General features: G+C 40.7%; 1 protein-coding gene across 1 annotated transcript in view; it reads left to right on the plus strand.

Moving 5' to 3' along the window:
* The window catches only part of shmt1 (serine hydroxymethyltransferase 1 (soluble)), a 59,394-nt gene that overhangs the window by 23,080 nt on the left and 22,730 nt on the right, over nt 1-13,584 (plus strand). Inside the window, exons 5-6 of the mRNA XM_084329860.1 lie at nt 4,239-4,399; nt 8,152-8,233. Of these exons, the coding sequence (XP_084185986.1) occupies nt 4,239-4,399; nt 8,152-8,233 (243 nt within the window). The remainder of the gene's footprint in view (nt 1-4,238; nt 4,400-8,151; nt 8,234-13,584) is intronic.

Raw genomic sequence — 13,584 nt, forward strand, 5'->3', positions numbered from 1 at the left:
TACGAAGGGGATAATTAATACCACCTGTAGCATAAGAATTATATATGGTACACTAGTAGGTCAGCTGGAGATACTAAAGGGGTTCCCTCCGGTTGTAAGCCAGCAGGGGAGAGGATTTGTCGGTAGCAAAAGTCTGGATCAACGAGGAATAAGGAGACTCCAGGTACAGGAGACAGTGCAATAATCCCTTGATCCGTAGACAAAGCAACAGCTATTCTCCGGTGTGCAGTGCCGCATGGAGGAAAGCTAGCCAGCCTCAGAGTCCTAGAGGCGGGCTCGACGGTGCTCCTCACAGGGTAAATCCCACACGGTAGTGGGTGTAGACGATTCTCTGCTCCAACAGCGACAGGACCAAAGCATTATAATCCAGCCGAAAAGGGCTCTGTAGTCGTCGGTGTAGGTTATCCAGTGTACATATCCACACGGTTCTCGTCTAGGGCTCCTCGGATGACGGCACAAGGTTAGGCCGCCCAGCCTGGATAAGCACACTAGCTCGGTACGATGAAACGTTGGTAATGCTGGTCACTGTAGAACGGTAGCCGCACGATACACTATACATAATAGACTATTACTTAATAATAGAATAATTCGAACTCGACGATACAGCGTTAAACTCTGACACTTCAGCTATCAATTCGCACGCGGTCTCAAGGCTCTATTTCGGGGCAAAACGGGCCCACTTCACAGCACGTTGTATCGTGGTGAAGGCTTCAACTTGTTGGGGTAACACGTTTCTAGGTTAACTAACTGCTGTATCCACCTGCGACGTATTTATACGTAAGGTGAACAATCTAGTACCAGCCTTATTTCTGTCTCATATTACTGCGCAGAACCGGGCATGTTCAGGCATGTCTTAGCGGTGACTTTGAACTAGACATTGAGGGGTATGGCCGTGGTGCCTAGGGGATCGCTGTCCAATAGGAGAACGAATATTATGGTCTGGCCTGTACTAGGTAAAGGGATATTCCGTGTATATGTACAAAGAATATACAAGGGATATCAGACGATATACAAATACTATACAATATATCTCAAGTAATAAATATATATATTTGGTTTAATCTGACCCTTTGTAACAATTATCGTTCACACAGATGAATACAAGCAAGCAGCATGAGAATTGCTATTCTGGAATAGTATGGAACTGTACATCATCCACTAGCACAAGGAACATGTGCACTTTAGTATGTATTTGTATTTACTAACTTTGCAGTGCAAAGCCTTTATAAATGTGTAATGGCCTATCTGTTTCTGTTATATGCACATTTAGTTTCAAGAACAATTTGTTCTGTGTTCTCGAATCCCAAACAATATTCCTGCTGCAAAGTCGTCCTCTAAAGATAGACATTTAGACTATAGGCTATGAAGAATAGACTACTAGAGAAATAAATGCATTCAAACTCTTTTATTTTTTTTTGCGGTTTGAATGGCTTGATTGATTGAAAACTTTATTAACAGATTGGGGTGGGGGGGGGGACTCTACATTGGAAGTGGGGGGGGGGGGGGGGGGTTGGGTAGGCAGGGGGGGGGAACTGTATAACTGTACAAGCAAAACTGTACATTGGAATATCGACAACCTTATTTGGTCCCAAGAATACAATACAACAATTGGCTTCGCAAATTTGTGCGGTAAGTAAAAAAATCAATACCGCGGCAGCCCTAGTCCTAGGCCCATCTGAAGGAAAGTTGAGGAAATGGTGAGTTCACTAGAGGTCTGCTCTGTGCTGGGTGATGTCACCTGTTTATGTCCGGTCATCACATATCCTCATAACAGAACCATATGATTTAGGTTAGAATCTGCAAAGTGCCCCTTCAAACACCACTACACTTGATTAGGGATGGGTATCGTTAGGATTTTATCGATACTACTACTCCTATCGATACTGCTTAACGGTTCGGTACTTTATCGATACTCTTATCGGTTCTTTTTGATAATTTTTTTATGATTTTTATATTTGCAGTTGAGAGCATTGGTCATCTCCCTACAGTAAAGATTAGAAATGATTGAATTATTGTAAATTTGTGTGGAGTGGTGGGAATAGCTGCTTCAATAATAACTTATAACAACAACAGACAAGTTAGACAACTATGTATACAAAAAAAACGATATACACTGAATGATTAGTTGTTACCTAAAGTCCTTGGACTCCACTGTAGAGAACGGGTGCAGGCCTTTGACAACAAACTTTGTCACAGCCCTGTGACACTCGTTCACCCTATCCTCTGTCATCTTTCCTCTAGCTGCTAGGGAGAAAGGACTTTGGGTGGTGGAGGTAGAGGGAGGATGTGTGGTGGGCTCACTGGGACACATTGGTGGCTGACCTCAGCTTGACGATCTATAAAAAGTTTTTAGATTGTAGTATTTGTAGCTAAACAATTATTTTGTTTATTAGCCTATTTGTAATAATTCGTTATTAGCCTAGGAAACTCCGTATCTTGGCTTACCGGCTGCAGTGGACGTGGATGCAGATGGACCACTGCGCGCAAGGCAGTCGAATATGGCGCATTTCTGCAAACTAATATAGTGTTTTGCAAACAAATGTTTTGATAGATTGCTCGTATTGCCACCCTTACTGGCAAATGTTTTGTTGCACTTGTGAACGCTTCGCTCTATCCGCCATCACGACTCAGTCCATGCAGAGCTGTCTGTGTCTGTGTGCAGCGCGCGTCAGCACGGAGACAGCGCTGAGATGCTTCCAGCTGCAGCACATCAGGTGTGCGGGGCTTGTATGTGCGGGGCTTGTAAGCGCTGCGGTCTGACGTGCTGCAGCTGCATACTATTGACAGCGCTTTCATTAAGGAGTACCCGTATGTATGTGTAGCGCGACTCGCGAGGAGTGTGTGTAATAATGACTCGCTGCTTCTCGTGCAGAGACAGAGAGAGGAGAGATCGTTCGCAACTTTTAAATAATAATAATAATAATAGTAATAATAATTTCTCTAGAGTATCGATAGCAGTACAGAGGACGTCGGAGCTTATAAATACTCCGGTATTTTCTAATATAGTACCGGTTCCCGTTTAAAACCGGGGTCCGGGGGGCATCCCTACACTTGATTGCAGATGTTTTTAGTTGCATAGTGCAGTTCGAGTTATCATGTCATGTAGGGCTGCAACTAATGACTAATTTGGTAGTCGACTAATCTGCCTATTATTTTTTCGATTAGTCGACTAATCGAAAACCAATGTAAACAACAACAAAAAAACGTTTTTTTTTTTTTTTTTTTTTTTTTTTTATAATTACCTATCTTTGTGAAAGTGGCTTCTCAGCTCTGGTCCAGCTGAAGACAGAGCAGAGGAACAGATTGGACATTGAGCAGAGTTGCTTGTCTACCATCACCCCAGACTTTGAGACTCTTGTCAGGACCAAACAACAACATCATAACATGATGATCCCATAGCAAATTAAAATAATGACTCATGAAACATTTGAATTTGGATCTTTAAGCCACTTTAAATGAAAATGTATTTGAAGAACAATACAGCAATCACTCATAACAAGATAAATAAATTAAATAATACAAATTAAAGTGGAAGTGTACTTTAAATAACTTTTGTTTGCCGTGTGTGAGAGGAGTCCGTGTGTGTATGTGTGTGTGTCTTACTCTGATCGCTGTGTGAGTGAGAGGTGTGTACTGTGTAATTTGTGTATGTGTGTGTGTCTTACTCTGATCGCTGTGTGTGAGTGAGAGGAGTGTGAATGTGTGTGTCTTACTCTGATCGCTGTGTGTGAGAGAGAGGAGTGTGAATGTGTGTGTGTCTTACTCTGATCGCTGTGTGTGAGTGAGAGGAGTGTGTATGTGTGTGTGTCTTACTCTGATCGCTGTGTGTGAGTGAGAGGAGTGTGTATGTGTGTGTCTTACTCTGATCGCTGTGTGTGAGTGAGAGGAGTGCGTGTGTAATGTATTGTGTGTCTAGTCTGATCATCATCTCCTGCAGGGGAACAATGTTTTCAATGTCCAAAATTTGCTATGGGATCATCATGTTATGATGTTGTCTGGAACCCTGAGAAGCCACTCTCACAAAGATAGGTAGTGCACAAAAAAAAAAAAAAAATTAAATTATTTTTTTTTTTTTTTTTTTTTTAATGACTAATCGACGCAACAATTTCTCGTCGACGATTTTTTATAATCGACGTCGTCGATTATGTCGACTAATCGTTGCAGCCCTAATGTCATGGTAGTTATTGTGCACAACTCTTAGATCTCTGAAGTTTCTTTATTTGTCATGTCTCTCTCAGGTTCCCCTGCTAACTTTGCGGTGTACATGGCCATCGCTGAGCCCCACGGCAGGATCATGGGTCTGGACCTCCCCGACGGAGGTCACTTGACCCACGGCTTCATGACCGACAAGAAGAAGATCTCGGCCACATCCGTCTTCTATGAGTCCATGCCTTATAAGGTACAGATGTCAAATAGATACTTGGGCTACATACACAGGGGTGGGGGAAAAATGTATACAGGATAGTATCCCGATATTCTCATGTCATGTATCGATAAAAAAAATATATGTTTGCTTGACATCCCATTTTGCATTTTGCAATAAAAATGCTTGGAGTAAGGTGCACAGGCTGAAAACGTTCTCTTTTTAGATAAAACGGATTATATTGCAATATTATAGTATCGTGATCATATTTGATCATCCCTAAGAATCACCAGAGGCCCCACAATACCATATTATCACGATACTGGAGTCACAATATTGTAATCCTGTAAGATAACATTTTCAGTCTGTTCACCTCACTCCAGCTAAATGGAATTAACATTTATTTATTTATTTTTAAATACTTTGTGTATCGATTTACCGGTATAATATAAAATGTATAGTTGTATCGCTATATCTAGTGATTCCCATCCCTAACCTATACATACGTAGACGTATGTTGCCTACAATAAGAGCAACACACTGATTGTCCCCTCATGCCATGTGGTCACATTGAACTGGTTTCTACTTAAAACAAACAAAACAAGCTCTCAAAACAAGAAAGGCCTTAAAAAGCATTAAATAGTCTTAAATTGTGTTTGGAAAGGTTTTAAGTGTTTATATATTGAATGCTGTAAAAATATATCCGAAGTGCCTGTAAAATGTATAATTGGTGAAATCAACAAGAGTTTGAATGCCTCTGTTATCATGTTACAGTCTAAGGGATTTGCTATTTCATGTTCTCAAACGTTGGCCCTAGTGACCACCGTCCTCTCACATGATAGGCTGTTGCCTGAAGCATCTGCATCTGTATGGATGGTGTGGCGCTGGTTAGCTAACCTGCAAACCGTTTCCCTGGGGCTCTCATTTAGCCATTTCTCTAATCCAGTATTTCAGAGCAAGTCTCATTCATGATGGTTAACGAGTCATTTAGGGTCGTCAACTCCATATGAAGAAATTCCCAGAGAATCTGGGACCAATACAACTTTGTAAATACCAAAGCTAAAATTTCTTAGATTTAGAGGAGGCATTAACTTTACCCTTTACCCAACATTTGTATTATCCACCCTTGACTGATTATGATTATGAAAATCCCTCTGCCTTTCAGTGAATTCTGAAAAGGAATGTCATTGTGCATTATTGAAAAAACGATCGTAGTGGCTCTAGTGTTGATGAATGCACATGGAAATGACGGATGGATTAAACTATGATTTTAAAAGCATTGCTGGTGGAGAATCGGCTGTTCGAATGATGCTATTTTCTTTTCTGTATTCTCGGTTTTATATAATTTACAGACCTTGCCGTAATAAGGTGTATAGGCCTACATGTTGTGAAGAACCTGGTCCACCTGGGTACCTACTAGGTGTTTTTTTCTTACTATAAAACTAACGGACAAGTACAGGAACATATTAATACATTAAAGATAAAACAATGACAACAATCGAAAGGCTTCATGTGAATCTTGTTTATACATGCACAAATACTCTGGGAAAGATGACTGTCGCACACACACACACACATACACACTAGGGCTGACCCCGATTAGTCGGGATAGTTGACTAATCGATTGAAAGGAGCCGTAGTCGACTGCCAACCTCTTAGTGGAATGCAAAAAAAATATATATATATATATAATTATTTTAAAAAAAGTATCATTCTTTCCAAAAGCAAAGAGGCCTAGAAGCGTGGCTAACGCTAATGGCACACATACCAGAGAGGCTAACTGCCTAAGAAACGGGCACAGAGGCACTGAAAGAGGATTTCACCCATCTAATGAACACACTAGAGTAGACTAGACAAATATCAAGATGTATCCATCAGTGGACCAATTGCATGCTTTCGCAGAGGACAAGAAGCCTTCAGTCGACTCCTTCAGACATTCGACTATCGGCAAATTTCGGCCAATCAAAGTCGACTATACAAAACCTTAGTCGGGGACAGCCCTAATACACACACACACACTACTTACCAATATCATAAAAATAAATATCCAATATAAAAGGCACGGTCAGTTCAAAGTACTTTAGGGCCCTGGTTATGAGACACACTCTGGCACAGCACTGTCACTGTCCAGCCAAAGCCAGTTTACTTTAGGGCTGACCCCTATTAGTCGACTAATACTAATCGATCGAAAGGAGCCGTAGTCGACTGCCAACCTCTAGTCGAATGCAAAAAAAATAAATAATAATATTATCTTTTTTTATTTTTTTTATTTGTATCATTCTTTCCAAAAGAAAAGAGGCCTAGAAGTGTGGCTAACGCTAATGGCACGCATACCAGAGGCTAACTGCCTAAGAAAACGGGCACAGAGGCACTGAAAGAGGATTTCACCCATCTAATGAACACACTAGACTAGACAAATATCAAGATGTATCCATCAGTGGACCAATTGCATGCTTTTGCAAAGGACAAGAAGCCTTCCGTCGACTCCTTCAGACATTAAGCACCCCCACAGCCCAAATGGAATGATAAATTACATTATATATTTCTTTTTAATAGTCGACTATCGGCTAATTTCGGCCAATCAAAGTCGACTATCCAAATCCTTAGTCGGGGACAGCCCTAGTTTACTTGTAACACAGATGATGCTAGATAATAATACACAATGTGATAAAGATAAATAATATTATAATACACAATGTCTTGATAAATAATAATACACAATGTCTTGATAAATAATAATACACAATGTCTAGATAAAGATAAATAATAATACACAATGACTAGATAAAGAGAAATAATAATAATGGGCTGTTATATTAAAGATGTCTTACCCCGGCGTATGATGTCATCCTGGTCTATCCCACAGTGCACAGCATCTTAACAGCTTAACATCTGCTTGTTAGCTGGCACTAGTATTCAAACATTACAGCAAGTATTTTCGACCAACGTCATCAAAGATCGAAATGCGACCAACCATTGGACATAAAGTTAGCTAATGTTACTAGTAGCAAATGTGTGTTACCATTTCCTCACACCACTATAGGGTTATTCAAAGTGTGGGACGGGACCCACATTCTTCTTTTGTGATTGGCTGAAGGAGTTTATCTGTCAAGTCAACTACTCCCGCCCACTGAAATAGGTCTAAGACTGCTAGAAGTCCAGGCTTGGTTTCCGGTAGTAAATGAAAAAACAGATCTGGGCATACAGTACTTTGAATTCAAGCCGAATGAGACACTGCGGTCTTGTGACTTGGCTGACTGAAACGATGGCGTGCAGTTGTGTGTTTTCTTTTCACTGCTGGTCATCAAGTTTCACTCACTATGATCCAATAAGCAGAGGTGCGTTCCTCATATCAACTCTGATTGCACGCACGCTAATGACGCCACGTGCACGCGCGCTCCCGCGCATGCGCATAAATGTTCCCTCGCTTAAGCACAGACTAAAGACAGTGCCTAATTGCCTCTACGAATGGAATGTAACACATTTCATTCACAAGTTAGGTGTGAATGTATCTGAGAACGTATTTAACACACCTGACGACCGGCGCTATTGATAAGCAAAGTAGCCCAGGTGGGTACTTATAGCGAGTTGGCGCGTGCCGCGCATGTGCGTGCACGCACTTCTGCTCAGATCTTTGGTTGCACGGAGTGCAACCCCGTCCCATGAAGAACGCATCCCTGCCAATAAGGCAACATTCTGTGTTCTTACTTGAGATTATATATATGTTGACCCTTATAATTTTCTTGTGGTATCTTTCATCTCATGTGATCTGATGTGTTTTTTTTAAGGTGGATCCAACAACTGGCCTTATTGACTACGACAGGCTTCAGGAAAACGCACGCCTATTCCATCCAAAAGTCATCATTGGCGGTATGGTACACACACACACACACACACACACATATGCACACTTTGAATTCTGTCATAATGTAAATTCAAATCAATCCAGTGAAATTTTTTAGATTGTTAGATGAGAAGCTTTCAGTTTCAGTATTTGAAATGTACACAAACACCTGATGGTGCAGGTCCAGCTATACTAGATAACCTAATTTTATTATTTGATACAAGAACTTTTAAACTTTTTTTTTTTTTTTTTTTTTTTAAACAAACATATAAACAAACATGACAACACAAGATTAGATATACAAGCATTAATTAACAGTGCACATCCAATGAAATCACCATTTAGTTAAATGTCTTATACAAGATATACCCCTAATACCTGCTATCTAATACCCTACACACATATGCTCTAGCTCGCACCCCCCGGACCCCCCATTGGATAATCCATCCACCATCACTCGCTCCTAACCAGACACTACCATTATATGCTAGCTTTTATTCTCTCCACCACTTCTAACCACATTGTCATTTTGGATTCATTGAGACCCAAAATTCTTGCTGTAGATATTTCTAGATAAATCACATCGAGATATGTAAGAATCCAGACCTTCCGGCACATTTTTTCCGGTTGAAACCATCGTGATGCTATCAGCTTTTTAGCCACTGTGATACCAGATAAAACCAATCTCTTTAGCTGTATATTTACTGCACACTCAAAAACATCATTCAGGGGTGCTCCAGTAGCACACCATGTTACCGCGCTGCGTCGCGGGACTCCGTGCTGCGTCACGGATCTGGTTGACTCCGAGTTCGATTCCCGGACTCGCCGTCATTTGCCGAATGTCTCCCCCTGCTCTCTCTCCCGTTTCACCCTACAACTGTCGGTCATGCTTGACCAGAAAAGCGATAAACGCTAAAAAATAAAGTTTTAAAAAAAAAACATCATTCAGCAGTAATACAGAGGGGTGTACAGGTATATTCAGAGTTAAGAGATTTGATAATTGCTGGGTCACTTCTTTCCAGAATATCTTAACTGGTGGGCAGTCCCAGTACATGTGCATAAATGTCCCCTCGTCCCCATTTGTACATAAGGAGCATTTGGAGTCTTGTTTAAGACCCATTCTGTTCAGTCTTATAGGAGTCAAGTATGTCCTGTGAATATAGTTAAGATTGATTTGTTGATGGTCCGGGTTCCTTGATGCAAGTCGAACATTTGCCCAGGCTTCTTGCCAATCAAAATCTTTTTCCAGGTCTGGTATATCCCTCCTCCAGACTGAGTCTAGGTGGAGGGTTTCATACGAGGACGTTAGTAATTGATGATACAAATCTGATACAAAACCTCTCGATGTCTCTCTTTCATAGAAGAATTTGTGGTATCTGTGGTGTACAATTGGTATCCTTAATGGAACACCGTGAGCCTTCAAACATAACAATAACTGTGCGTAAAAAATAATATGTGGAATCGGTGAGATTAAATTTTTTGTGTATTTCATCATAACTACAAAAACCCTGTTTGTTGAAAACATCTCCTAATGTGTGTATGCCTTGCTTTTCCCATCTAGGGAATCTTATAGGTCGTTTTCCAATCAGGAGTGCATTGTTATTGAATAAGGGAGTATGATTATGCCATTTATGTGGGTTAGAATATTTTTTTTGTGTTTCACGCCATATCCGGATCGCATAAGTAATTATGGGGCCAAATTTCCGTTCGCATTGCTTAATTGATAATTTGGTGTATACTATGTCCTTCAGTCTATGTGGAGCTACTATATTTTCTTCTAAATTTCTCCAGGATACTGATGCTTGGGGATCAAACCATGTTGTCAGTGGTCTTAAAGTGTACGCCTTAAAATAGTGGAAAAAATCTGGAAATGCCATACCACTGTCTGCTTTGTTTCTCTGTGCGGTGGATCTTTTTATACATGGTGGTTTGTTATTCCAAATAAATGTGTATGCGGAGGAGTGTAATTTTTTCCAGTAACCCTCTGGAGGGGGTAACGGTAGCATTGAGCTGAAGAAGTTGATTCTAGGTAGGACGTCCATCTTAACTATTGATACCCGTGCCTGTACCGAGTTTTTAAGTTTTGACCACCTGTCAAGGTCGTCTTTGATTTTATTTTGGATTTTTATGTAATTGTGCTTCACCGTTTGGCTTATGGTAGGGAATACTTCAACTCCCAAACATCTAAAGTGTTTAACCATCGGTATCTCTTCTGGGAGGGTTATATTTCTTTTTTGCAGGGGCGTTAAGTGGAAGGAAAGCCGACTTCGGCCAATTTATCTTAAATCCCAATAAATCGCCAAAGTCCTCAATCAACTTGAGAAGATGAGGCAATGCGGCGTTGGGGTTTTGCATGAACAGTATTACGTCGTCCGCATATAAACAAATTTTATGTTGTGTGCCCTTGATTACGATTGGTTCTATGGATTGGGATTGTCTTATATATTGTGCTAAAGGCTCTAATGATAAATCGAATAGTCCGGGACTAAGAGGGCAACCCTGTCTAGAGGAGCGTGATACCGGAAAGATTTCGGAGGTGATTATACCTGTTGTAATCATGGCCGATGGGTCTTTGTATAATACTTTAATCATATCAATGAATCCTTTTCCTAACCCCATCCTTTCTAATACTGCCCATAGATACGACCATTCCAACCTGTCAAAAGCTTTCATTGCATCCAGGGACAGCATCGCCTTAGGTGTGGTGTCGTCCTTGTTAGCATCTAGTACGTGTAGTAATCGTCTTATGTTATCAGTGATCAAGCGGCCTCTTATGAAGCCAGTTTGATCCGGATGAACTAAAGACGTCATATGCTTTTGAAGTCTGATGGCTAATACCTTAGAGTACAGTTTGATATCGGTTCCGAGGAGGCTTAAGGGTCTATATCTACCGCACTCGGTGGGATCTTTGTCTTTTTTAAGGAGGACTGTTATGAGTGCAATATTGTCGTTCTTATGGAAGTTCCCCTCCTTGACTGAGTATAAAATCATATTAAGTAATAGGGGTCCAATTATGTCCTAACAAGAGGGGTACATTTCTGGTGGGATACCGTCTCTTACCACTTTGCATTTCGGATATGGCCTTCCTGAGTTCCTCTAGTGCAGGGGTGGCCAACCTTTTTTGAACCAAGATCTACTTTTTTATTTACCACCTAGCCCGAGAGCTACCAGCCAAAATTGTATATTGTAAGCCGTCATTTGAGGCTTTATAAAAGCAGCATAATGAACACAAATCTGTCAGTGCCGAGTCCGACCTCATCTTAAATAACAAACAGCATTGCTTGTTGTAGTTAACAAGGAGAGGAAGTTGAGTTGATTTAGCAAAAAAAAATAAAAAAATTATAATCAAATTTTATTAATCAAGATCTACTTGAAATCAGCCCGCGATCTACCTGTCGATCGCGATCGACTGGTTGGGCACCACTGCTCTAGTGTGATCGGTGTTTTTAACTGTTTAGCGTCATCCTCTGAAAGTTTAGGGAGGTTAATTGTCCATTTTGTTTTGATCGAGAAAAGGTCGTTTCTGATTTATACAAGTTGGAGTAGAATTCTTTGAATGTCGCGTTTATTTTTTTAGGGTCTGTAACAAGTCCTTGTTGTGCTTTAATGGTAGTTATATCTGCAGTTAGTTATATTGTGCTACGTATTTGTATTTCAGATTGTTGTTTGTATATGGCGTTAATCTCTTTTTTTAGTACATTAACTTGAGTTTCCAGTCGAACCGAGTCGTTGTATTGTAAAGAAGTAAATAACGTTGAGTAAAGCGTTTCCAGTTCAGCCAGTTTTGAGCATCGATTCTTGCGTATTTTGGAGGAAAAGCTATCAGTGAAATCCTTGATCATTCCCTTTACCGACATCCATAATATTCTGGGGTCCTGCACCGAATTCGCATTCACCAGTAGGAATACTGAAAGAGCTTCTTTAAATTGTGTAATGAATTCCTTGTTATTAAGCAGCATCGTGTTAAATCGCCATCTTGGGGCTTGGGATGATAGTATACCAAATGTTCCTTTTAGGAGTAAATAACAGTGATCTGATAATGCATTGGGTATCATTTCCACATCATAGTTATCAAATAGTCTCTGGGATGCAAAAACATAATCTATTCTGGATAATGTGTTATGTCTCGCAGATCGACAAGAGTACTTCCGGGTCGTGGGGTTCAGTGATCGCCATAAGTCATTTACACCTGTAATCTTCGACCAATCCTTTAATGCATAGGTGTCAAACTCACGGCCCGCGGGCCAAATCCGGCCCGCCACGTCATTTGATGTGGCCCCCCAAGAGCTCAGGTTTAAAAAAAAAAAAAAAAAAAAAAAAAAAAAAAAAAATACATTAACACTTTGGCTGCCATGGGTTAAATTCATTATCAACCGTAGGTTGCCGGCTCTATTTGTCTATAGAGAAAGTCCCCTTCTTTGCAGGGCTATAACTTTTTAAATTCTATTGCTACATTGCCATTATTAGGGCCCATTCAAAGTCCTATATGTATTGTTCATTGTGTAGCAACGTTAAACTTTTTCATTCACATATTCATAGTAAAGTATGGTCTAATGTATAAGTATGTTTTCATCTCTTTCTGCAGCTTTCTCCAGAACGTGATCTATAGCCCCAAATACATTATATTGATGATGCAATACAGTTTTATGGCAATCAGCGCGATATAAAAAATTCCAACTAGACGTACTTCTAGAAGTTACTACACGTCATCTGATGTTGACCGGATGGGCTAGGGGGCGTTTATAATTCCGTGGGCAGCGTTATACCAATCATCTAATGTGGGTCAAATGTTGATAATAGCAGTTAGTATCGAAGACGGTAACTTTACACGCTAAAACTCACCCCAGTCTCTGCGCGCCGTTGGGCGATCATCGTAGAGTATAAATTTGATCATTATGGGATGTAGATTTACCCGGTCCATCTCCAGCTTGTATAATGGTATATACGTCCAAATCATGTTGTTTATCGAGTTATTGGCAATCGATCGCTGTGTATTGTGACGAGCTAGAATGCCGGGACCTATAGCGAGTGCCCGGAAGTAATACGGCCGTCCAGCACAACCTCTATGGCACTTCCTGTTAAGCGATTGCGCCGATCGGCCACCAGATGGCGCTCCTGAACCGCCAGAGAGCTCAGTGGGTCCTCCTGGTGGATCTCAGGCCAGCGGAGGGGACATATGAATCCGATCCCAGATTTTTGAAATATTGATATTAAAGACGCTGTAAAGCGTCTTCGGCAACTTGAGCATGGCCGGGAATGACGTGTTTAAGCATTTCCCGGCACCCAAAGTGTTAATATTGGGTTAAAAAATAGCAGTGTTAAAATAATTGTGGGTTAATGCGTTAATAAAGCTTTAACTTTGACAGCCATAGTTATT

The sequence above is a fragment of the Notolepis coatsorum genome (genome assembly GCF_963971535.1).
Source record: "Notolepis coatsorum genome assembly, chromosome: 14".
In the NCBI taxonomy this organism is placed as follows: Eukaryota; Metazoa; Chordata; class Actinopteri; order Aulopiformes; family Paralepididae; genus Notolepis; species Notolepis coatsorum.